The 26,681-nt window shown below is 40.0% G+C and overlaps 1 protein-coding gene, 3 long non-coding RNA genes and 1 pseudogene across 5 annotated transcripts; 3 read left to right on the top strand and 2 right to left on the bottom strand.

Annotated features, from left to right (window-relative positions):
* Nucleotides 1–150: 150 nt before the first annotated feature.
* Nucleotides 151–1,155, bottom strand: LOC119793988. The gene is made up of 2 exons (XR_005282167.1): nucleotides 355–1,155; nucleotides 151–246 (listed from the first exon to the last, which is right to left on the bottom strand). It is a non-coding gene; the product is annotated as an uncharacterized LOC119793988 (long non-coding RNA).
* Nucleotides 500–26,656, top strand: LOC119793898 (annotated as a pseudogene).
* Nucleotides 3,325–8,854, top strand: LOC119793976. 2 transcript variants are annotated; one of them, XR_005282165.1, is made up of 2 exons: nucleotides 3,325–3,486; nucleotides 8,460–8,854. It is a non-coding gene; the product is annotated as an uncharacterized LOC119793976 (long non-coding RNA). The 2 variants fall into 2 exon arrangements; XR_005282164.1 differs by lacking the exon at nucleotides 3,325–3,486 and adding an exon at nucleotides 5,896–5,953.
* LOC119793967 (gastrula zinc finger protein XlCGF8.2DB-like) lies at nucleotides 3,913–5,223 on the top strand. Its single transcript, XM_038301305.1, has one exon. It carries the CDS (start codon nucleotides 4,059–4,061, stop codon nucleotides 4,773–4,775), a length of 717 nt encoding a protein of 238 aa, XP_038157233.1. The 5' UTR covers nucleotides 3,913–4,058; the 3' UTR covers nucleotides 4,776–5,223.
* Nucleotides 22,156–22,538, bottom strand: LOC119793997. Its single transcript, XR_005282168.1, has 2 exons — nucleotides 22,360–22,538; nucleotides 22,156–22,251 (listed from the first exon to the last, which is right to left on the bottom strand). It is a non-coding gene; the product is annotated as an uncharacterized LOC119793997 (long non-coding RNA).
* Nucleotides 26,657–26,681: the final 25 nt, after the last annotated feature.

Genomic DNA, 26,681 nt, shown 5'->3' with positions numbered 1-26,681 from the left:
CTCTGGGAACGAGTTGGGCTGTAAGTAATTAGTTTCCCTCCATATAAACAGTCGGCGCTTTTCAGAAAAAAGAGGAAATTTTTATTTTCGCTCGTTTTAATTTACAAGACATACAGGACGACAAAAAAAATGGAAAAAATACACCGTTAGTTGTTCCCATTGATCTTTTATTGCACTGGCTGTTTTTACTTCTCATACAGCTTTCTGTGGTTTTTCTACTCGGTTCTTTCTCTCATCGCAGAGGCTCTGAAACAAACAGATAAACAACAACAGGACAAGTTCCTCAAATCTCTGTGTGCGGGTTTGGAGAAAACCCTAAAACATGCTATATGCTTTCTTAATGCAATTAAATACCTTTGTGATGGTGACTTCTTATGATCTCAACGTATTGTCGTATCGATCAGCTAACAAAATAATTTGTAGTTCTTGGAGTCTACACGCAGTTTACTTCCTGTTTGAGGCGAGGGGTCCTGAAAAGCCCCGCCCACAGACACATCTGCAAAAATCAGCGGTTTTCCAGCTGCCGTCACCAGTTGATCTGTCACACCCGCAGCAGCAGCGTTAGCTTCCTTCCTCCGTGGAGTGTTTGTAGAGAGGCTGATGATGTGTGAGTGTTTGCAGGGAGAATGTGTTCAGTCCAGCTTCAAGGAGAGTTTATCAGCGAGCAGTTAACTCCTGCTGAAGAAACATTGACGGAGGTTAAAGGAAGAGAGAAAAGGCCCAAAGTGGAGATGGACGATCAGCACAGACTGCTGGATTTCACCAGGATCCCCCAGATCATCTTACACCGGATAGGTAGGAAACACCTGATAGAAACGATTCCCTCAGGATGCAGACTGAGGGTTGGAGCCTCAGCTGATTGGAAAACTCATTAGAGGAGATCAACATGCTAAGCTAAAGCTAGCTTCTGCTTCAGCTAAAGGGCTGTTCCACCTCTTTTCTCTCCACTTTAACTGTCTTTATTCTGCTCTAAAAACTTCAGCACTCAGACACTTCAGACCTGGATTAGATAATCCAAGCAAACAGCAGAATCTTTAAAGCTCCTTTGGGGTTTGAGAAAGCTTTATCTGTTTTGTGAAACAAAGAGCCCTAGGAAGGCTTTTTTAGCATGTGGGCCTCATTATAGTTGGTGTTCTAGGTCAACTGGTGGTGGCAGCTGGATTATGCACTATGTAGTTTACAACTAGTTGAGGAACTGGAAAAGCTTTAAACTGACCTTGAAAGTCCTTGAAAAATATTTAAATTGGTTCATGAATAAGGTCAATAAATCAGGTGCTGTTACTGTTAAGAAATAAATAAATAAACTCCATGGAACTGTAAGATTAACTAGAAAAAGCTGTTTTGGAGAAACATCAAAGTGGGAATGCTTTTTTTGGGCAACAAAAATGAGTCTCCTACGCTGCTCTTTAACCATTAGTGGTGTGAAACATTCTGTAGTTGTGCTCTGTGTTAACACAAGGTTGTTGGTTCACATTTAATGTAATGGTTCACATTTAATGCCCAAACTCCGGCCATCTCAGGGACTAAGTTTATTAACTGTATCCTGTGGCTGTGGACTTTGCAAACATTGATCTGTTTTTTAGTATAACCTTGAAGCTCTCTTTAACATGGACCATATAAAATCATCTCAAACTGCCTTTTATGTCAGGATACTTCATCCTCTGACCACTTGAGGACTCAAGTAAGGCTAAAGCTAAGACTCATGCCACCGTTTGTGGCAGTTATTTTAACTTTTCAATTACAACAACACATTTGTTAAGGAAGAGTGGCGGCCTAGTGGTTAGGACATAGGGCTTGTGAGTTTTAAACCCACTCCCACAGACTGCCACTCTGGATCTCTGACCAAGACCCTTAACCCCCGATTACCAGGTGTTTTCAGGTATGGGAACACCTAAAACACACTGGACATTGTGTCCCCAGAACCAAAGTTAAAGACCAGGTTAAGTCTTTGCCTTCATGCAATAAACGTAGTGGTGTGTGACCCCTCCATCTTGTCCAATTTGTCTTGGTTTTATGCTGACGGCTCTGCAGGAGGAGAGATCACAGCTTTGATGCAGTCATGGTCTTCCAGTCCATTACAGGATCACCTTATCTGATTGGTTGACACTCGCCTCAAACTGAAAAACAGTCTAACAGTTTGGACGCAGGTCAACACTTGAAAGCTCCCAATGTGCCGAAGAGGTGAAACGGGCCTAAATGGTAGAATTTCATGTAAACCAGGAGCCCCTGACACTAAAGTAATTTTATCCGAATGCAGCATGAGGAAAAGACTCTAGCATCAGAGTAAAAGACACTAAAATTAATTTAACATGTCAGATTTCCAGAGAAAACCACACTATAATCTGGTAATGCAGTTATCAACCAGATATGTATAAATGTTTCATCGCTCACTTTCAGCTGCTACAAACAGCTAGCAGGTAGCGGGAAATAACAGATATGACTGCCATCAAGCTGATGATAGCGAGTAAACACTCCAACCACCCGCCTAACATGTAGCCACCGTGGCCTGTGGGTGGGGCTACGCTGCTTTGAAACCTCCAAAAGTCATTTTAAAGTTGGCTCATTGTTGATTGACTGACTGGTGAAATTTCTGGGTCTACTTTCTCCCCTGAAAACATCTTGAAATAAATTTTTACGTTTATATTTAATAACTGAGCTTTTATCACATACTTATGACTGTAACAGTACTTTAACCCCTGTTGATGAAATTTCAAAAGTACGCAAGTTTACAATTACAGAAATGTAAACATAAGCTACATCCTGAACCATTCAACTGAAAAATATCTGTAAAGTAGTTTAAACAAGCTTTGATGACAAAGTGGAGGTCCAAGCCTTTCTAGAGGACAGCGCAGCGTTGCCTGGTCCTTTCTAACCTGTGATGTGATGTCAGAGCTGCAGTGAATGCTGGGAAATGTAGTTCTACTCTGGTTATGCAGCTTGATCAAAACATGGATGGTTAAAGTGAAGTGTCCTTTCTTTAACCTGCAATTCAAATTCTGTCTCCTGTGTTTGTTTTTCCAGACCGCCTGCAGGATTATGTTGGAAAAGAAGAGGTTTTCCCTGAGCAGCAGTTCTCTGAACAGGAGAGGAATTCCAGTTTGGACCAAGCAGAATCAGAACCTCTGCAGATAAAAGAAGAGCAGCAAAAGCCAGAACATCCCTGGATAAAAGAGGAAACCATGGCGCTCCACATAAGTGAGCACGAAGAGCAGCTTGTTGAGACTGTAGATACAGAAAGGAACCCTTTCCCATGTTTGTCCTGTGGAAAAAGCTTTGCAAGAAAATACCATCTTGATAGACACATCAGAATTCACACAGGTGAGAAGCCATTCTTTTGTACTCTTTGTGGTAAAACTTTTACCACAAAGACTAACTTCACTTCTCACATGAGAATTCACAGAGGTGAGAAGCCTTTTAAATGTGAGTCCTGTGGAAAAAGCTTTACTCATAAAGGCACACTTGATAAACACATCAGAATTCACACAGGTGAGAAGCCTTTTAAATGTGGGTCCTGTGGAAAAAGCTTTACTCAAAAAGGCGCTCTTGATAAACACATCAGAATTCATACAGGTGAGAAGCCATTCTTTTGTACTCTTTGTGGTAAAAGTTTTACCACAAAGACTAACTTCACTTCTCACATGAGAATTCACACAGGTGAGAAGCCTTTTAAATGTGGGTCCTGTGGAGAAAGCTTTACCGTAAAAACCGCTCTTACGAAACACATCAGAATTCACACAGGTGAGAAGCCATTCTTTTGTACTCTTTGTGGTAAAAGTTTTACCACAAAGACTAACTTCACTTCTCACATGAGAATTCACACGGGTGAGAAGCCTTTTAAATGTGAGTCCTGTGGAAAAAGCTTTAACCAAAAAGGCAATCTTTATAAACACATCAGAATCCACACAGGTGAGAAGCCTTTTAAATGTGGGTCCTGTGGAAAAAGCTTTAACCGAAAAGACACTCTTGATAAACACATCAGAATTCATACAGGTGAGAAGCCATTCTTTTGTACTCTTTGTGGTAAAAGTTTTACCACAATAAGTGGCTTCACTTCTCACATGAGAATTCACAGAGGTGAGAAGCCTTTTAAATGTGAGTCCTGTGGAAAATGCTTTACTCAAAAAGGCAATCTTGATAGACACATCACAATTCACACAGGTGAGAAGCCTTTTAAATGTGGGTCTTGCGGAAAAAGCTTTACTCAAAAAGTCAATCTTGATAATCACATCACAATTCACACAGGTGAGAAGCCTTTTAAATATGGGTCTTGCGGAAAAAGCTTTACTCAAAAAGGCCATCTTGATAAACACATCAGAATTCACACGGGTGAGAAGCCTTTTAAATGCGAGTCCTGTGGAAAAAGCTTTACTCAAAAAGGCTCTCTTGATAAACACATCACAATTCACACAGGTGAGAAGCCTTTTAAATGTGGGTCTTGCGGAAAAAGCTTTACTCAAAAAGGCCATCTTGATAAACACATCAGAATTCACACGGGTGAGAAGCCTTTTAAATGTGAGTCCTGTGGAAAAAGCTTTTACCAAAAAGGCAATCTTGATAAACACATCAGAATTCACACAGGTGAGAAGCCATTCTTTTGTACTCTTTGTGGTAAAAGTTTTACCACAAAGACTAACTTCACTTCTCACATGAGAATTCACACGGGTGAGAAGCCTTTTAAATGTGAGTCCTGTGGAAAAAGCTTTACTCAAAAAGGCAATCTTGATAAACACATCAGAATTCACACAGGTGTGAAGGCGTTCTCTTGTACTCTTTGAGGTAAAAGTTTTACTAGCAAAAAAAGCTTGATTTTTCACACAGGTGAGAAGCCTTACAAATGTCTGTCCTGTTGAAAAAGTTTTTCTCAGACATCTTATCTTACTAGTCACATCAGAATTCACAGCAGGTGAGAAGCCTTTCTCTTGTATTAGGTGTGGGTAAAGTTTAAATTGAAATGATAATTTGACTTCTCACATATCAACTCATGTGAGAAATGTTTTCCATCCATGAAGCTGATCTAAAAACAAAGATTTATTGATTCCCATAAGAAGTCTCAGCAGTTAGACGCCACAGATATGGACAGGAGAGACCTTTCCCAGGTTTTACCCGTGATAGAAAGCCATAAAACACTGACACATTGTTTGTTTGAAGAACTGAACAAGGTTTAAATTGTTTCTGTTATTTAGTTCAAAGGTGATGTTATTGCTGATCAATTTGAATCTGCTAGAACTTGGTAAAAATACTTTTTATCTGTTTCTTTTATTTAATCAAGTTTTTATTTTATATTTTACAACTGTTAAACTGTTGGATTAATTGTACAAGTTATTCTACTTTAATCATATTATACTTATACATTCATATTTACACATTTGCATATTCCTGTTTACTTGTATTACACAGAGTGTTGAAATGTTTTATTTGCTGTGTTACTAAGCTTGTTATTAGTGTGTGCAGGAAGACCAGTCGGGGTCAAGGAGAAAATGGAGAACTGCACGCACTAGCACCGGATAAGGAGTGAAAGCTCTCCTTATCTTATGATACTGTATGATGCTATGCAGAACTTCTGGTTCCAACTGGTTTCACCCCCTCCTCCCTTTTAGCAGTCGGAACCAACATTGTAGCCAGGGCGTTCCTTAATAAAATGCTTGGAGGGCAGAGCTGTTTCAGAGTGGTTACGAGAATTGTAACTGAACAGTCTCTGATCACTCTCCTTGCAAGTAAATCATACTAAATTCTCTGTGTCTTTCTTTGTACAGGTTACTGAATAAGGTGTTTGGTGTTTAAACCTAACATTAATTGGTCCTTCGAGCCGGATTGCAAGATACCCGAAGATCCCCAGCAGGTGAGTGAGATCCAGATAAGCCTGCGGCCGCAGCAAACAGACCCTTTACGGGACTGGTCTCTCCCTTACAAGCTGGGGTCCGACGGTTGAAGCATTTCGAGGACGCAGAGAATTGTGAGTAGTTTTTCTTTTAATAAGGAGTGAGTGAATTATTACAAGAAAAATATATAAAAATATAAAAAAAATTTTTATAAAAATATATATATATAAAAAAAAAAAGAGATAGAAGTGAAGGACAGCGAAGTCCTCTCCGCGTGGGGTAACGGAATCCCCTTGTTGTACTAAAACCCTGACAATTCTAGATTCTATCAGGTAAAATAGAAATTTTAAAACAGTTAAAGTCCGTGGGAGGGCAGGCTCCCCTAGTTTGTAAGGGCAGGCTCCCCTAGTTGTAAACTAGTTAAATTCTGCATAGGATGGCGGCGTCCTCTGTGTTTAAAAAAAAGTAAAAGTTAACTGCGCAGTGTGTGTGTGAGTGTGTGTGAAAGGAAATATAGATATCACTAGATATCTGTATTTCATACCAAAAAGACAAGGGTTAAATGGTGAGCTTTTGTGGATGTTTGTAGACAAGAAAACTCCACCTGTAAAGGTTGAAGTGAGTTTTACCACAAAAAGTAGTTGATCACCATCTTGTCTGAAGCCCCAGTGTTTAAAACACGACAGGTGTTGAAAACCCACTGGGCCCAAATTTAGTTCAAAATGGGAAAAGGGCAAAGTAAAGAAAAACAGAAGTTATTAGAGAAACTCCAGTGTAAAGATTGGAAAGCAGTCAAAAATGATGACCCATTGGCGGTAGAGCCGTTGTGTTACTGGATAAAAAACTACGGTTTTAATGGCAAATTGAGCACCACAAACATTAAAGAATTGCAACAAAAAATAAAAACAAAAAGCAAAAATAAAGACACTTTGATGGCAAAAGAAGGTTACATGCAAACCATGGTCTGGATGAAATTAGCAGGACAGAGAGAAGAGGGAAAGCGTAGAGTTAAGAGAGAGAGAGAGGAGAGACAAAGAAAAGCAGTAGAAGGAATTCCCTCTCCAAAGAAGGATGTGGAAGAATGTATAATTCAAGAATGGGTAAATCGTCACCACATAGAGATGAGTGGTGGGGAAGGGGAAGAGGTTTTGGATCACGCTCAACTGATAATTCCGGAGCGTGTTGGTCATGTGGGAAAGAAGACCACATAGCTAGACACTGTCGATGTAAACCACAAAAATAGGAAGCTCAGCATGACTAGATGAACAGCCATGTCTTAAACCTAGAAGATTTGTGTTTTTTTTAAAGAAAAATATAGACCAGAAATAGTTCTGATGGTCCAGGGCACTCCTGTTAAATTTTGTGTGATACAGGAGCCTGCAGAACCACAATAAAAGAACCCATATCCTTGCACATACCCATCGTAAAGATGATTTACCTGTAGGTCCATATTCAGCATTATTACAGCAAGCACAAGCAGCTTTACAGCAAGACCCAAATGAACTTGGTGCTGCTGCTGCTTCTGCTTCAGCCCCAGTCTTGCCAGCTCCTAAAGTTGAGAATCCACCGGCTTATTCTCCTATGCCCAGCACCTCCACAAGGGTTACCCGTTCTGGGGGACCTGTGGGGGCTTGGTCAAAAGATAGGGGGGGGGCTTAATCTCCCCACAGCCAGCCCCTGAACCCAAACCTGAAACTGAGGTGTTTCCTTTAATCGAGCTGCCCAATCCTTTGGCGGGTCAGGGGCCAGCTGAAAATCCATTTTTTCCTGTCATGATGGTCTATAGGCAGGGGCGGATTTAGGAAATTTGGGGCCCTAGGCATGGACAGGCAGGGGGCCCCCTGACAAGAAAACCTATAAAACAGTCCCATTCTACAGATAGAGAAATGTTAATAGAATAGACATCCATTATTTGTTCTAGGTTTTGTCCCTCTCTTCTTGTCCCTTTTTCCTCTCTATTTATCAGCCTTCTGATGGCATTTTAGCCAAAGCATTTTTATCAAAAACATAATTAATATGCACAAATAAGGATTAGTTGTGTTAACTATACATGTGAATAGCACCCCAACAGTTTTCCTGTGTGACAGTGGTGCATGCAGAACAACTGTTAAACAACAAATTCCAGGTGCTGGCCAAGGACCTGAGACTGTCATAGTCCGATCAGCTCAAGGTCATTTAAAGGCTGTGCAGGAGATCCAGCTTGTGTGGTTGAGAGAACCTGAAGGACTCTCCTGCCGGCTGTCTGTACTGACTTTACCTGAATGTCCAGTTAACCTCTTAGGCAGGGATGCTCTAGCCATGCTTTGCTTAGACAGAGGCTGGGCATCCCATCCCTGACTGTACAGCAGTCCATGGACCCGAATGACCTACACATTACCATGTGGTACAAAGACTCTCCAGGTCCTGATAAAGACTATGAAAAACTTACTTGGATAAAAAAATAAATAAAAAAAAAAAAGTGTCAGGGCTCTGCCTCTCTCTCCCTTCTCTGCAGGTGGCTGGAGCTGACAGGTGGGCGTGGTACACACCTGTGGCTTGTTCAGCGGCGTGCGGCTCTGCTATTTAAGCAGTACTTTGACAGCTAATGGACGCCAGAGTGTTAACCTTGTTGGTCTTTTCTCCTTGTGAAAACCGTTCCAGTGTTTCCTCGAGCTCCGACGTCTTCAGTGGAAGTTCTCCGGTTCAGACTGTTCTGGATCTACCTCTGAATAATCCCTCTAGCTCCCTTGGTGGTACCAAGCCGGGCTGGAGAGCCTTTCAAGTCCTTCTGGTTCCATTAGCTGCCCCCGGATTCCTCCTTGGCCGCTGCTACTCGGGCCCCTCCTCACAGACTTCAATCACCTGCCCGCCTGTCGCTCAGTCACCTGCCAACTTCTCGGGAGGTTCCTCAGTGAGTCCGTCTCTCCACTCCCCCCTGCCCGGTTCCTTCATCCGGCGATCGATCAGTCCTGCCTGCGCTGATAGTCCACCTGCTCACCGTGCCGCAGCTCCCAGTGTTTGGTTCCCTCGCTGTTTAATTAAACGTCTGAAAATTGCTCTTGCCTTCTGTGTTGGTTCTGCATGTGGGTCAAGCACCTCAAAACCATGACAAAATGGGGCGCTGCAATGAAGGATGGCACCCAAGGGCGTAGGTTTGATTTGAACTTTGGTAGGGACACTATTGGTCTGGTGTCATTGGTACTATGCATTATGCATGCCCTTTTTTATGCTTGACATGAGCATCAGTACTGATGAGAGGAATTCATTGTTTAAAGAGAAAAGGAGCATTTTGCTACATTAATAAACATTTTTAAACACTGCACTCACTAGATGTTGTTTATCAATGTTGAAGTATCACCGGCTCTGATGAATGTGGAATTAGGACTGTTTTCCACTTTGTAAATGATTTTATTTGAACAACTGAGATAGACGGTAAATACAGTACTTTCTTCTGAATATATAGAATTGTGCAGAGTTAAACCCCACTCTTATATTTTTACCTACTATTCTCTCTCTGTATCAAGCAAAATAATACATTCATTAAAATAATAACTTCACTATAAAAGTTGAACATCTGGGCTGTAGGTACTCTGTGTTGCCCATCTCATGTATTTTATCTGTGGCTGAAAACATGAATCATATTAATTGATTATTTGCATATTCGTAATCAAATTTAGTGATTCATCATTAAATGGAGTATAGAGACTCTAAAACATAATATACATGTAAAATCTGGCTTTTCCCGACAGAGTAACCCACTTGGATCAGTAATCATACCAAAACTGTAAAATAAATTTATAAACATTTTGCAAATACGATTATAAAATGTTTTTGTCTGTCAATACTTTCCGTCCGGAGCTCTTCAGGAGGAGATGTTTTGGTTTCACCTGGTTTAATGTCATTAGTAATCTTCTTTACAGAACTTTTGGCTAACCAATTAATCGAAAGAATTAACGATAGACTGATCGATTTACGAAATAATTGTTAGTTGCTGTCCTAATTTCATCGTAACATTGCATTAAACATAACATTTCTTATTAAATACATGTGAAGTGGGGATGACATTCAACGAAACAAACATGTTAATCAGCCAAACTATCTTAAAATCCTTGATGGCACCTATATGTGACCAGAAAATAAACCAATCCTTCCAAATAAAAAATTTCTTTTAATGAGCTGCTATATTGAGTCATGCTTTTACTCATGTCTCAACCGGGAGGATTGTAGGATTGATTGAGCATTGAGCATCATTATACAGCATATGGATTTATATTCTATGCAAAAAACTTTTGTAAAGCATGTCTAATATGTGCTAAACATAATCTTCAAGGAAATTTAAGACCTAAAAAAGGTGCTTTCCTAAACCTATTTATCCTTTCAATTCTCTTTGGTTATAATAGATTTGTTTTCTAAATGGATTGCAAGAAAGTGATAGTTAGATCAGATGAGTAATAAGTAAAATCACTTTCATAATTATTCTCTGGAACCTGACCGTACTACTTAGCACTCTAGTAATTCTACTGTGGTACTTGTTATAGAATACACATTTGATTTCCTTCACCGACCTTCAGAGGAAGTCCATCGTACAAAGGGGGTTGTATTTTTAGTATACAACCATCTCAAACTGGTGAAGGTTCAACAACTCTGCCGAGAGGTCATAGGAAGTAGACCATTGTGTAAAAAGATTATCCATAGAACACTTTTTGAAATTTGAACCTAGATGCGATTATTCATATTAGTTTTGTCTTTAGCTCTCACTCAGGGCAAGGATTCTTGTTGCCCCCATGATCCAGTTATTTGTAAAAGGGACGTCTATCTCTGCTATAACTCTACTAGAATAATCAGTTTGGTGACTATTCCTTTTCAAACATTCTCGTAAAGATTTAAACATGACCCGGGAAATTGGCACGGTTATGATTTCTACCTATTTCCTCGCGTAGTTCGAAGAACTCATAATGGTTGGGGAGACGTATTTAGAACCACTGGACAGTGGAAAAAGGGATCGTATGGATGGACACCTTTAGCTAAGAAATGGATGAGTAGAATATCAGGGTTCACTGTTAACCATGCCTCCAAAGTTTTCACTATGATAAACTCCACAGCAGAACCCCTTGAGAAGGAAGGCTGTTCTTCCTCATTTCTATGTGCACGGTCTAGTGGAACCGATCCATGTTGGCCTTTGTATTTGTGCCCCGTAAATATTACACAAGAAGGAGATGAGATACAAGGGATTCTTACTTCTGCCCAAGGTGAACAGATAAAAATTCGAAATATTAATGGTCCGCTTAAAACAGATGAATTGTTTCAAGTCATCACTGGAATCTCTGGGCAAACTAACAACTGGCTTTTAATGGCAGAACAAGCAGCTAAAACAGTGTCTAATGATTGTCTTGTGTGTATGGGAGCTAGACCGCTGTTACGCGTGGTTCCTGCCACCATAACTCCTCAATGTCTTCTAAATATAATGAATTATACGGTCCCAACTAATAATTGCACCTATTGGGATAAGATCTATCCCCTGACCACAGCTGAGAAAAAGAAACCAATCTTTCTGAAAAAAGTAGCTGTGGCAAATTTCACCTGTGTAAACAGGACCGGAGTGGGCCCGAAACTAGGCACACTAAATGAAACACAATGTGCAAGCATTTTACTGGTATCCATTTTTTTTAAACCTCAATCCCGCAGCGACATCTGGTGGTGGTGTGGAGATGACAAATTGTTTGACAGACTTCCATGCAACACCACTGGATTATGTGCTGCGGTCACCTTGATTTTACCTGTTTCTGTTACATCACTCACAACGGATGAATTGTTAACGACTGCAAACAGCACTTTACCTCACACAGAGCATACTAGAAGGAGGAGGGCATCTGAAAATGCATGGAGTAGAGATGATCCTACTTATATTGATAGCATTGGTGTACCCAGAGGTGTACCTGATGAGTATAAACTAGCCAATCAAGTTTCTGCAGGATTTGAATCTTTCTTATGCTGGTGGTGTACTATAAACAAAAATGTAGACAGAATCAACTACATCCATTATAACGTCCAGAGGCTGGGAAATAAAACAGAACAAGGCTTCTCCGCCATCCATGAACAATTGTCAGCTACCTCTCTGATGGCTTTCCAGAACCGTATTGCTGTTGACATGTTGTTAGCTGAAAAAGGTGGTGTGTGCTCTATTTTTGGAGATCAGTGTTGCACCTTTATTCCCAACAACACCGCTGCTGATGGCAGCCTCACAAAGGCCCTTGAAGGCCTTCGCTCTCTTAACAGCAAAATGAAAGACCATTCTGGAGTTGACACAAAAATGTGGGATGGATTTGGAGACATTTTTGGTAAATACAAACAATTGGTGCTTTCTACAGGTGCTGGTCATAAAATTAGAATATCATGAAAAAGTAGATTGATTTCAGTAATTCCATTTAAAAAGTGAAACTTGTATATTATATTCATACATTACATACAAACTCATATATTTCAGATGTTTATTTTGTTTAATTTTGATGATTACAAATGACAACAAATGAAAATCTCAAATTCATCATATCAGAAAATTAGAATATTACTGAAGACCAATAAAAACAAAGGATTTATAGAAATGTTGGCCAACTGAAAAGTATGAACATGAAAAGTATGAGCATGTACAGCACTCAGTATTTAGTTGGGCCTCCTTTGGTCTGTATTACTGCAGCAATGCGGCGTGGCATGGAGTCGATCAGTCTGTGGCACTGCTCAGGTGTTATGATAGCCCAGGTTGCTCTAATAGTGGCTTTTAGCTCTTCTGAATTGTTGGGTCTGGTGTATTGCATCTTCTTCTTCACAATACCCCATAGATTTTCTATGGGGTTAAGGTCAGGAGAGTTTGCTGGCCAATTAAGAACAGGGATACCATGGTCCTTCAACCAGGTACTGGTAGCTTTGGCACTGTGTGCAGGTGCCAAGTCCTGTTGGAAAATGAAATCTGCATCTCCAAAAAGTTGGTCAGCTGCAGGAAGCATGAAGTGCTCTAAAACTTCCTGGTATGTGGCTGCGTTGACCCTGGACCTCAGAAAACACAATGGACCAACACCAGCAGATGACATGGCACCCCAAACCATCACTGACTGTGGAAACTTTACACTGGACTTCAAGCAACGTGGATGAAGTGCCTCTCTTCTTTTCCTCCAGACTCTGGGACCTTGATTTCCAAAGGAAATGCAAAATTTACTTTCATCAGAGAACATGACTTTGGACCACTCACCAGCAGTCCAGTCCTGTTTCTTTTTAGCCCAGGCAAGACGCTTCTGACGCTGTCTGTGGTTCAAGAGTGGCTTGACACAAGGAATGCGACAGCAGAAACCCATGTCTTTCATACGTCTGTGTGTGGTGGTTCTTGAAGCACTCACTCCAGCTGCAGTCCACTCTTTGTGAATCTCCCCCACATTTTTGAATGGGTTTTGTTTCACAATCCTCTCCAGGGTGCGGTTATCTCTCTTGCTTGTACACTTTTTTCGACCACATCTTTTCCTTCCCTTCGCCTCTCTATTAATGTGCTTGGACACTGAGCTCTGTGAACAGCCAGCCTCTTTAGCGATGACCTTTTGTGTCTTGCCCTCCTTGTGCAAGGTGTCGATGGTCGTCTTTTGGACAACTGTCAAGTCAGCAGTCTTCCCCATGATTGTGTAGCCTATAGAACTAGACTGAAAGACCATTTAAAGGCTTTTGCAGGTGGTTAGTTAATTAGCTGATTAGAGTGTGGCACCAGGGGCCATCAATTTTGAACCTTTTCACAATATTCTAATTTTCTGATATGATGAATTTGAGATTTTCATTTGTTGTCATTTGTAATCATCAAAATTAAACAAAATAAACATCTGAAATATATGAGTTTGTATGTAATGTATGAATATAATATACAAGTTTCACTTTTTAAATGGAATTACTGAAATCAATCTACTTTTTCATGATATTCTAATTTTATGACCAGCACCTGTATTTTAATGTCTATAGCTGTATTTGCCGCCATCTTGACCTTATGTGGATGTTGTTGTATTCCATGTATTAGAGCGCTGCTAAATAGACTGATTACCACAGCAATACAACCCATGAAAGCAGAAATGTATGCCCTCATGCCCACTGAAAAATACCCATCTGATGATGAAGACAACGAAGAGGATGAAATCTCTTTGCATTTTCCTGACTTTTATCCTAATTCCAATGATATTACCAGTAACCCACCAGTTTAAAGTACCTCTGAGTGTACCCTTTATAGCTAAAAATGATTTCATAGTTGAAAATCTGAAAGGAAGTAACTACTGAATGATGAAATAAATAGCTTAAAGTGAATAAACAGGAGGGAAATGTTGGATTAATTGTACAAGTTATTCTACTTTAATCATATTACTTTAATCATATTATTATGCTTACACACTGGGATCATATTATTATGCTCACACATTTTGTTATCCTTATTTTACTTATATCATAAAGAGTGTTGAAGTATTTTACTTGCTTGTTCTGTACTAATGTTTTAAGTCTGTGCCGATCAAGAAAGATGGCGGCTGCGTGAGTGTTTTGTGTTGCAGAATGCTCTGCCAAACAAACTTTTTTCGAAAGATATGGCCTTCAATTATCTCTAATTACTGAAACATGTTGTAGAACTTAAAGTTATATGAAAATTGCAGCCGACTTTTTGTTTCAAGAAACGTTCTGACGCTTTAGCAAGCCCTAAGATGCAGTCAGGTGCAAATGAAGTTCTCCTGGACGCGCTCCAGCAATTAAAGTCCGAAATGGTGCATCATTTTGATGCAAGAATGGACACTGTCCAGAGTAACTTGGAAACAATAAAGCTCTCGCTTTCAAATCTAGGAGAGCATGTCTCGCAGCTTGAGCAGAGAGTTAGCAGCAACGAGGACAACATCTCTGATTATGGGAAACGAATGGAAGTATTAGAAAAGGAAAACGCATACCTGCGCGCCAAGCTGGATGATATCGAAAACCGAAGCCAGGCTTACAATCTTCGCTTTGTCCACGTTCCGGAAAAATCGGAGGGAAAGGATACTCGTGGATTTATCTCCAACCTGATTGTTCACCTCTTCGGGAGTGAAAACTTCCCTACACCCCCGGCCATTGAGAAGGCCCATCGCTCCCCTGCGCAACAGCAACCCAAGGTGAAGGCGCAGCGCTCCGAGGCGCAGCAAGCAAAGAAGGGGGCAAATCGCCATCCAACACAGCAAACACAGGACAACGTCAAGCCAAGAGTGATCATGGTGAGATTTCTCAGTCTTCAGGACAGAGAGAAAGTCCTTCGACTGGCCAGAGAAAAGCAGCAACTTGTCTACAATGGTGAGCGGATTCATATATTTCCCGACTTCAGTGCGGCTGTGATCAACAAACGGCGTGAATTCGATGACATTAAAAAACAGCTTAAGCAACGTAAACTGGATTATCACATGACTTTCCCTGCTATACTTGTAGTCGATATCAACGGGAAACCTGTGCACTTTAAAACACCCAACGCTGCGCTTCAGTTTCTGCAGGAAATTGGAAATGCTGACTGACTCAACTTTGAGTTTAGCCTATTGTATATGAGTTCAGAAGATGCTGCAATTGTTTCATACCTTTTTTCCCCTTCTTCTGTTTCTTTTTTTTTTTTCTTTGAAGGCAATGAATGATATGGAAAATTGAATACTCGTGAAAGACACTCCTTAATTGTCCCTTTGCTCAAAACTGAGATACTTTGCATTTGGTATGATAAGCAGCCCTCTGTTGACATATAGGCCTATTATTGGATTGCACATTTATGTGCTGTTTTGTTGCGCCCTACAACGGGCCTTTCTCTGTTTTAGTTATGATAGATGCTGCCTTTTGTGGACTTAATGGGAAATTAAGAAGTAAAAGAATAATCATAATATTTTGTGTATGCTGGCAGATAGTCTATTTTCTTTTTCGGTCAAGGCCATATATGTGTGTTTGTGTGTGTGTGGTGAGATGTGTGTGTATGTGTGTGTTGCTCTTCTATCCTACGCTGTGTCCTGCTCTCTCTTATTTGGTTCTATTTGAATATGGGTAAAGGTTTATTTATCATTCACTTAAATATCAGGAGCTTACCTCACAAAATTGATCTTCTAAGAGCTTGGCTTTCTTATAACAAACCTGCTGTCATTACTGTTTCTGAAACTTGGTTACAAAATAAAATATGTGATGCTGAAATAAGCCTAGAGGGTTACACCCTATATCGAGCAGATAGAGGCAGTCGTGGTGGAGGTGTTGCTACCTATATATCTTCTACTTTGACCTCAGAGGTTGTTAGTCCAAATGAAAGCCCATTGCACTTTGAGTGCCTCTTTGTGAGACTACGTTTTGATCATAAACAACTGATTATTGGAAATATCTACAGGCCTCCTAACTCTCCTTCCGAATCTATTAATAATATTCTTGCCACTATTAATTCACTTAATTGTTCTGATGAACTTATTGTTCTGGGTGATTTCAACCGAAACTGGCTCGACAGGTCTTCAGCTAAGGAGAAGAGTTTATTGGAAAGCCTGCATCTCACTCAGATAATACAGGAACCCACAAGAGTGGCTGGGAGTTCCAGATCTCTCTTAGACTGGATCTTGGTCACTCATCCCAACAGAATAGCTGATTCTGGTATTTTATCAGATTGCTTCAGTGACCACTCGGTTATCTTCTGTGTATGGAAAATAAGATTGCCACGATTGCCATCTAAAATAATTAAAGTAAGACAACATAAAAACTTTTCTGAAGATTCCTTTATTAATGATTTGCTAAATATCAATTGGTCTAGGTTAGAACTTATTCCTTATGTTGGGGATGCTTGGACTTTTTTTCATACTGAGGTACACAATGTGATTGACAAGCATACACCATGGGTATCGGTGAAAGTCAAGGGTAGGCATCTACCATGGATTGATGGTGACCTGTTGCATCTTTTTAAGGAAAGGGATAAGGCCTGGAAGCGTTACCAATCAACAAAAGCTATGGTTGATGGGATCGAATATAAGAGATTACATAATATCTGTACTGTGAAAACAAGGAATGCAAAGTCATATTACTATAAGACAGCGTTGTCTAATGACTTCACTAGTCCAAAACAATTTTGGAAAAAACTTAACAGCTTATTGAATAAACCTGCTGTGAATTCTCCTCTATCGCTTCGTGTAAATGATAAAATTAGTAGTGACCCTGCTACTGTGGCTGATGCATTTAACCAACATTTTTCCTCTGTAAGCAAATTATCCCCATCTAATCTATTCCATTCCAATCTTGTAAATTCACCAGTAGCCAATACTTCTTTTACACTAACTACAATAACTCCTACTGAAGTGCAACAGGCTATCTCTGATACTAAATCTGGTAGTGCTGGTCCTGATGGTCTGGAAATTAAGTTTATTAAGATTGCATCTCACATCCTGGCATTTCCACTATGCTATCTATTTAATTTATCCATATCCACATCTGAAGTTCCAGCCATGTGGAAGTATGCTAGAGTAACACCTATACATAAAAGTGGTGATCCACTTGATCCAAATAACTATAGACCAATTTCAATTATTAATACTGTGGCAAAAATATTTGAAAAAATTCTTTTTAAGCGATTGTTTAAATATGTCAATGACTTCTCTGTCCTTTCTGAGATGTAATCAGGTTTCAGACCAAACTACTCTACCACTACTGCCCTCACAAAGTTTGTCAATGATGTTACATCCTCTTTAGACAATAACATGCCTACTGGAGCAATATTTATAGATCTCACCAAGGCTTTTGATTTGGTCAATCACTATTTACTTCTTGACAAACTGCATGGTATCGGTCTGTGTAAGCAGTCACTTTTTTGGTTTAATTCTTATCTTCATTTAAGACGTCAGTCTGTGGCTTTCAATGGCTGTCTTTCTCAGTACACAGTTATGGAAAATGGGGTTCCGCAAGGTTCATGCTTAGGCCCTCTGTTGTTCTCTATATTCATAAATGACCTTCCAAAAGTATGCTCAAACTGTAATATCCTGCTGTATGCTGACGATACAGTTATTTACTCTGCTAAACCTGACATTAGTTTGATTGAGTCTTCATTGCAATCAGACTTTGATGATATTCAGAAGTGGTTTACAGCTAATGGGCTCATACTTAATAAGACTAAGTCTTACAGTATGCTTTTTGACAACAGGACAACCCGTTTTAAGCAAGATCATACTCTGTCAATAAGGTTTCTGGATGATACTCTTATGGAGAATGTGGAAGAATTTAAATATTTGGGCCTACTGCTTGACTCCAATCTTTCCTTCAAGTCACATATTGACTCCGTTGTCAAGAAAATTAATTTCAATCTTAGACTCTTATATCGCTCTATAAATTGTTTCACTCAACAGATCAGACTACGAATTGTAACACAGCTTTTATTTCCAATCCTTGATTACGCTGACATTGTGTATATGAATACAACAGAATCACACCTTAAATCTCTAAATGTTGTTTTCAACAGTCTCTGTCGATTTGTGTTGAGATACCCATACCTTACCCATCATTGTCACATGTATCAGCAACTTAACCTCTTATCACCTAAGACTAGACGGCAGTTACACTGGTTTCAGTTTATTTATAAATGTTTTTTCTTTAATTATCCATCCTATTTACAAAACCATTTGAATCCATATAGGTCTACTTATGGACTTAGACATCTTGATCATTTGTTCTTTTCTGTTCCAAGCATATTTAAAGAAATAGGAAGACGTGCCTTCAGATTTAAAGCCCCTTCTTCGGAATAGCTTACCCAGATCATTGAGATCAATTTCATCTTTTCCTCACTTTAAATCATCCTTATTAAGTTTTCTGCATTCAAGAGACCAGTGCACCTGCTTTCCTGGCCGTGGTCCTTAAAACAAAACAAAACAAAAAGTTATGTACCTGCTGCTGTACCTATATTCATCTGTGCGGTTGTGCATATATACATGCTTATTTTTCCTTCTTATCTTTTTTATTTATTTAACTGATTTTCCAATTGTGGGTTTTCTCCTGAGTACTTTACTTGTCTTTTATTCTTATTTTATTTCTGCTTGGTGTTCTATATATATAGATACATATATTTTCTATTTGTTTGTTTACCTGCATAAATATATTTGTGTAGAGATGTTGGACTGTTTAGCTTGTAGTGATGAAGAGCTTTGGTATGGATGTGTGACTGTGTGTATTGTTTGTCTCTGTTGTTCTTGGGACCCCCTCGAAAACGAGATGGATCATCTCAAGGGGCTATCCCTTAATAAAAGAATTGAATTGAATTGAATAGATGGAGTGCTGAATGTGGGAGCTGGCTGCTGAAGGTCAGCCGGTTCAAGGCAAGAAAACGGCGAGCTTGCACACTAGCACCAGATAAGGAGTGAAGGCTCTCCTTATCTTATGATGTTGTATGATGTTATACAGAAATTCTGGTTCCGACTGGCTTCACCCTTCCCCCTCCCCTTTAGCAGTCGGAACCACATTGTAGCCAGGGCGTTCCTTAATAAAAGCTTGGTAGAGCGGAGACTGTTTCAGAGTGGTTTGGAGAATTGTAACTCAACAGTCTCTGATCACTCTCCTTGCAAGTAAATCATACTAAATTCTCTGTGTCTTTCTTTGTACAGGTTACTAAATAAGGTGTTTGGTGTTTAAACCTAACAGAGTTACATCAATCACAGCATGGTGACATGACAGATAGTTTTAAATCTAATCAAACTTAGTGCAGATCATCCAATGTTTCCTTTTATTGCCAAAGCCTGTTTAGAATTAGCAGATGTTTATGAGGACAAACATGTGGAATGAAACGTTCATAGTGTTAGGTTTATTCTTTATACATCATGTGCATTGTTATTCTGTTAGCCAGATTAGACAGAGTAGAAGGCCTTCCCTAACATTGTGGATGTCACTGTGTGTACGGAGGTCATCTAATCAGGACAGCCTTTGTGTCTTTAAAAATATACAGGATATGGGCACATCCACTGCATGAAAAGTGAGATTTTCGTCCCCGTAAACCCCCGTAAACTCCCGCAGATCTGCCTGATTTTCGTCAGTTTCCGACAATTTGCAACCCGTGCTTGTCCGCGTTTGTCGTGCCACAAATTGTCGAAAACGTACCGTGACGTATGTGGAGAGCGATCAGCTGTACTAATGGCCCTAATTAGCATATGAATGCAGCAAACCCGCGCGGCTGGCCAGGTCTGGCTTGAATAACCTACTCAGTATTGGCTGAAACCACTATTCTCAAACAAATGAAATCGCTCGTGATTGGCAGCAAAACCACACGTGGCCACGCCAGGCTTTAATTTTCTTACTGAGTATTGGACGGAACCACTTCTTTTTAAACAAGTAAAGTCGCTCGTGATTGGTTGGCATATATATATATATTTACATATATATATTTATTCATATATATATATATATTTATTCATTCATATATTTATTCATTCATATATTTATTCATTCATATGGTGTGTATTTATGTTATCCTACACTACTACACAATTATTAGGCTACCATCAAGGACATGAATGAATTTATACAGGAAATGAACATTTGCAGGAAGCTGTTTATGCAAAGAAAGAGCTTTATTGAAACACACACACAACTATATACAACGCGTATCCAAACACATGCGTTTCTAAAAATTAAAAGTCCGTGAACGGTCCGTTTGCTTCCTCGGGGTTGGAGGTAACTGGCAGCATTCCCTCCGAGGCAGGTCCGATGTGCAGACGCCTACTGTGCGTGGCCCTGTACTTCGGCATCGCTTCTAACCGGGACTGCAGCTTAACACAGAGTTCAGTGAGATCCGGCCTACGAAATGGCGGCGACCGTACAATCCATCCAGAGACACCGCTGACGACGGCGGACTTCCAGAGTTCCACTTCCTCATCTGTCCACAGCTGTTTGGAGAGATTAGTTGGCTGCGTGGTTGCCCGATCAAAATGCCGCAAATGTAAACAAACGGGTCAGAATAAAGGTTATAATTTATCCTGGCCTAATATCTATCCAACACACGTCTGTAGTCTGTGGATAATGTGAAATATTATGAGTAATTTAAGTTTGGGGATCAAATAAATGCATCGAGAGGATCTGAAAGCGTCAGAATCTGCAGAGTGACACAGATTAACTTGTGATCCAGCGGATCTGGAGGAATATGGGCTGTAAAACACTCCATCTCCTGGGATGTTTGGATGTTATTATCTTATCCTCAATTAGGGTTGTAGCAGGCTACTTTAAATTTTTAACTGTTATTGTTGATTATTTTTCTTACCACAATTACGAACCCGTCATGATGTGTGACCATGTTAATGCAGTCAGCTGTCATCTTATTCCCTTCTATTGTTTTGAGGACGCCACATTATTTGGTTTGCATGCAGAACAACTTTAAATCATTCACGTTTTTCAAGTTACTGGCAATAGAGTATTGTTTTGTCTACTTTTTACTATTGGTCTAAATTGTTTGCTTCACTGGTACCATTAGAATGACAAAAAAGCAACTCAGCACAAAACGTTGATTGCGAGGAAATGTTTGTCATTTCAGAGTTAGGAGATAATATTATCTTGCCCATCTGTGGAAAATCTGTTAAAATAAAAGGAGGGCATAAGAGTGTCTGTGGGATCGAACCCGCGGCCAACGTTGTGCAGGTCGCAAGGCGTCTGATTACCCGCTGAGCTATTGATACGAACACTATATCTGACCCCACTTGCGATAATGAACCTGTTGCGTGTGTCTGTTCTGCCTGTTGACCAGCTGGTCTAGATCAACTGGTGACAGTTAATGTTTCAGAGTCCGCTGATCGCTTAAAACATGTTTGAATTCCAGAATATCAGTTTTATTATTACTATTTTTCCTTCTTTACTCTTAGAACAGAATGGGGCCTCCCCGTTAAGAGATAGTTAGACAGTAGGTTATGCTATGCTATTAAAAGAAAAAATAATAACCAGATCTTTATTTTTTCGATCAGATATCTACCATAAAATCTCCCTGTTTTATTTATTGATTGTTTGGCAGCAGTTAGCCTGGAGGCTCTGCTGCTTCTTTTAATGCTTTAGTACAGCAGGTTCTGCATTTGTTCGCCCCGATGCCCAAAATATAACATATATTCACACAATATATAAACTGAATTCAGAGATTTCACTCTTCCCTGCAGCAGTTATGTTATTTTGCTTTGTTCCTGCAACACATCTTAAACTTTAAAGACATTTATAACTCCTCTGGGAACGAGTTGGGCTGTAAGTAATTAGTTTCCCTCCATATAAACAGTCGGCGCTTTTCAGAAAAAAGAGGAAATTTTTATTTTCGCTCGTTTTAATTTACAAGACATACAGGACGACAAAAAAAATGGAAAAAATACACCGTTAGTTGTTCCCATTGATCTTTTATTGCACTGGCTGTTTTTACTTCTCATACAGCTTTCTGTGGTTTTTCTACTCGGTTCTTTCTCTCATCGCAGAGGCTCTGAAACAAACAGATAAACAACAACAGGACAAGTTCCTCAAATCTCTGTGTGCGGGTTTGGAGAAAACCCTAAAACATGCTATATGCTTTCTTAATGCAATTAAATACCTTTGTGATGGTGACTTCTTATGATCTCAACGTATTGTCGTATCGATCAGCTAACAAAATAATTTGTAGTTCTTGGAGTCTACACGCAGTTTACTTCCTGTTTGAGGCGAGGGGTCCTGAAAAGCCCCGCCCACAGACACATCTGCAAAAATCAGCGGTTTTCCAGCTGCCGTCACCAGTTGATGTGTCACACCCGCAGCAGCAGCGTTAGCTTCCTTCCTCCGTGGAGTGTTTGTAGAGAGGCTGATGATGTGTGAGTGTTTGCAGGGAGAATGTGTTCAGTCCAGCTTCAAGGAGAGTTTATCAGCGAGCAGTTAACTCCTGCTGAAGAAACATTGACGGAGGTTAAAGGAAGAGAGAAAAGGCCCAAAGTGGAGATGGACGATCAGCACAGACTGCTGGATTTCACCAGGATCCCCCAGATCATCTTACACCGGATAGGTAGGAAACACCTGATAGAAACGATTCCCTCAGGATGCAGACTGAGGGTTGGAGCCTCAGCTGATTGGAAAACTCATTAGAGGAGATCAACATGCTAAGCTAAAGCTAGCTTCTGCTTCAGCTAAAGGGCTGTTCCACCTCTTTTCTCTCCACTTTAACTGTCTTTATTCTGCTCTAAAAACTTCAGCACTCAGACACTTCAGACCTGGATTAGATAATCCAAGCAAACAGCAGAATCTTTAAAGCTCCTTTGGGGTTTGAGAAAGCTTTATCTGTTTTGTGAAACAAAGAGCCCTAGGAAGGCTTTTTTAGCATGTGGGCCTCATTATAGTTGGTGTTCTAGGTCAACTGGTGGTGGCAGCTGGATTATGCACTATGTAGTTTACAACTAGTTGAGGAACTGGAAAAGCTTTAAACTGACCTTGAAAGTCCTTGAAAAATATTTAAATTGGTTCATGAATAAGGTCAATAAATCAGGTGCTGTTACTGTTAAGAAATAAATAAATAAACTCCATGGAACTGTAAGATTAACTAGAAAAAGCTGTTTTGGAGAAACATCAAAGTGGGAATGCTTTTTTTGGGCAACAAAAATGAGTCTCCTACGCTGCTCTTTAACCATTAGTGGTGTGAAACATTCTGTAGTTGTGCTCTGTGTTAACACAAGGTTGTTGGTTCACATTTAATGTAATGGTTCACATTTAATGCCCAAACTCCGGCCATCTCAGGGACTAAGTTTATTAACTGTATCCTGTGGCTGTGGACTTTGCAAACATTGATCTGTTTTTTAGTATAACCTTGAAGCTCTCTTTAACATGGACCATATAAAATCATCTCAAACTGCCTTTTATGTCAGGATACTTCATCCTCTGACCACTTGAGGACTCAAGTAAGGCTAAAGCTAAGACTCATGCCACCGTTTGTGGCAGTTATTTTAACTTTTCAATTACAACAACACATTTGTTAAGGAAGAGTGGCGGCCTAGTGGTTAGGACATGGGGCTTGTGAGTTTTAAACCCACTCCCACAGACTGCCACTCTGGATCTCTGACCAAGACCCTTAACCCCCCGATTACCAGGTGTTTTCAGGTATGGGAACACCTAAAACACACTGGACATTATGTCCCCAGAACCAAAGTTAAAGACCAGGTTAAGTCTTTGCCTTCATGTAATAAACGTAGTGGTGCGTGACCCCTTCATCTTGTCCAATTTGTCTTGGTTTTATGCTGACGGCTCTGCAGGAGGAGAGATCACAGCTTTGATGCAGTCATGGTCTTCCAGTCCATTACAGGATCACCTTATCTGATTGGTTGACACTCGCCTCAAACTGAAAAACAGTCTAACAGTTTGGACGCAGGTCAACACTTGAAAGCTCCCAATGTGCCGAAGAGGTGAAACGGGCCTAAATGGTAGAATTTCATGTAAACCAGGAGCCCCTGACACTAAAGTAATTTTATCCCAATGCAGCATGAGGAAAAGACTCTAGCATCAGAGTAAAAGACACTAAAATTAATTTAACATGTCAGAGATTTCGAGAGAAAACCACACTATAATCTGGTAATGCAGTTATCAACCAGATATGTATAAATGTTTCATCGCTCACTTTCAGCTGCTACAAACAGCTAGCAGGTAGCGGGAAATAACAGATATGACTGCCATCAAGCTGATGATAGCGAGTAAACACTCCAACCACCCGCCTAACATGTAGCCACCGTGGCCTGTGGGTGGGGCTACGCTGCTTTGAAACCTCCAAAAGTCATTTTAAAGTTGGCTCATTGTTGATTGACTGACTGGTGAAATTTCTGGGTCTACTTTCTCCCCTGAAAACATCTTGAAATAAATTTTTACGTTTATATTTAATAACTGAGCCATCTTTTATCACATACTTATGACTGTAACAGTACTTTAACCCCTGTTGATGAAATTTCAAAAGTACGCAAGTTTACAATTACAGAAATGTAAACATAAGCTACATCCTGAACCATTCAACTGAAAAATATCTGTAAAGTAGTTTAAACAAGCTTTGATGACAAAGTGGAGGTCCAAGCCTTTCTAGAGGACAGCGCAGCGTTGCCTGGTCCTTTCTAACCTGTGATGTGATGTCAGAGCTGCAGTGAATGCTGGGAAATGTAGTTCTACTCTGGTTATATGCAGCTTGATCAAAACATGGATGGTTAAAGTGAAGTGTCCTTTCTTTAACCTGCAATTCAAATTCTTTCTCCTGTGTTTGTTTTTCCAGACCGCCTGCAGGATTATGTTGGAAAAGAAGAGGTTTTCCCTGAGCAGCAGTTCTCTGAACAGGAGAGGAATTCCAGTTTGGACCAAGCAGAACCAGAACCTCTGCAGATAAAAGAAGAGCAGCAAAAGCCAGAACATCCCTGGATAAAAGAGGAAACCATGGCGCTCCACATAAGTGAGCACGAAGAGCAGCTTGTTGAGACTGTAGATACAGAAAGGAACCCTTTCCCATGTTTGTCCTGTGGAAAAAGCTTTGCAAGAAAATACCATCTTGATAAACACATCAGAATTCACACAGGTGAGAAGCCATTCTTTTGTACTCTTTGTGGTAAAACTTTTACCAGAAAGAGTGGCTTCACTTCTCACATGAGAATTCACAGAGGTGAGAAGCCTTTTAAATGTGGGTCCTGTGGAAAAAGCTTTAACCGAAAAGGCACTCTTGATAAACACATCAGAATTCATACAGGTGAGAAGCCATTCTTTTGTACTCTTTGTGGTAAAACTTTTACCACAAAGAGTGGCTTCACTTCTCACATGAGAATTCACACAGGTGAGAAGCCTTTTAAATGTGGGTCCTGTGGAAAAAGCTTTACTCATAAAGGCACTCTCACATCAGAATTCACACAGGTGAGAAGCCTTTTAAATGTGGGTCCTGTGGAAAAAGCTTTACCCAAAAAAGCACTCTTACGAAACACATCAGAATTCATACAGGTGAGAAGCCATTCTTTTGTACTCTTTGTGGTAAAAGTTTTACCACAAAGAGTAGCTTCACTTCTCACATGAGAATTCACACAGGTGAGAAGCCTTTTAAATGTGGGTCCTGTGGAAAAAGCTTTACCGTAAAAAGCGCTCTTACGAAACACATCAGAATTCACACAGGTGAGAAGCCTTTTAAATGTGGGTCCTGTGGAAAAAGCTTTAACCAAAAAGGCACTCTTGATAAACACATCAGAATTCATACAGGTGAGAAGCCATTCTTTTGTACTCTTTGTGGTAAAAGTTTTACCACAAAGAGTATCTTCACTTCTCACATGAGAATTCACACAGGTGAGAAGCCTTTTAAATGTGGGTCCTGTGGAAAAAGCTTTACCGTAAAAAGCGCTCTTACGAATCACATCAGAATTCATACAGGTGAGAAGCCATTCTTTTGTACTCTTTGTGGTAAAAGTTTTACCACAAAGAGTGGCTTCACTTCTCACATGAGAATTCACAGAGGTGAGAAGCCTTTTAAATGTGAGTCCTGTGGAAAAAGCTTTACTCAAAAAGGCACTCTTGATAGACACATCAGAATTCACACAGGTGTGAAGGCGTTCTCTTGTACTCTTTGAGGTAAAAGTTTTACTAGCAAAAAAAGCTTGATTTTTCACACAGGTGAGAAGCCGTACAAATGTCTGTCCTGTTGAAAAAGTTTTTCTCAGACATCTTATCTTACTAGTCACATCAGAATTCACAGCAGGTGAGAAGCCTTTCTCTTGTATTAGGTGTGGGTAAAGTTTAAATTGAAATGATAATTTGACTTCTCACATATCAACTCATGTGAGAAATGTTTTCCATCCATGAAGCTGATCTAAAAACAAAGATTTATTGATTCCCATAAGAAGTCTCAGCAGTTAGACGCCACAGATATGGACAGGAGAGACCTTTCCC

Source organism: Cyprinodon tularosa, unplaced genomic scaffold, assembly GCF_016077235.1.
Source record: "Cyprinodon tularosa strain WSP-4 unplaced genomic scaffold, ASM1607723v1 ctg1124, whole genome shotgun sequence".
Classification (NCBI taxonomy): Eukaryota; Metazoa; Chordata; class Actinopteri; order Cyprinodontiformes; family Cyprinodontidae; genus Cyprinodon; species Cyprinodon tularosa.
The sequence above is the reverse complement of the archived record's forward strand: the minus strand, read 5'-3'. Positions and strand labels throughout refer to the sequence as shown.

Bases quoted from the DNA above. Each gene is read 5' to 3' on its own strand.
- LOC119793967 (XM_038301305.1), top strand. From the start codon at position 4,059: ATGAGAATTCACAGAGGTGAGAAGCCTTTTAAATGTGAGTCCTGTGGA.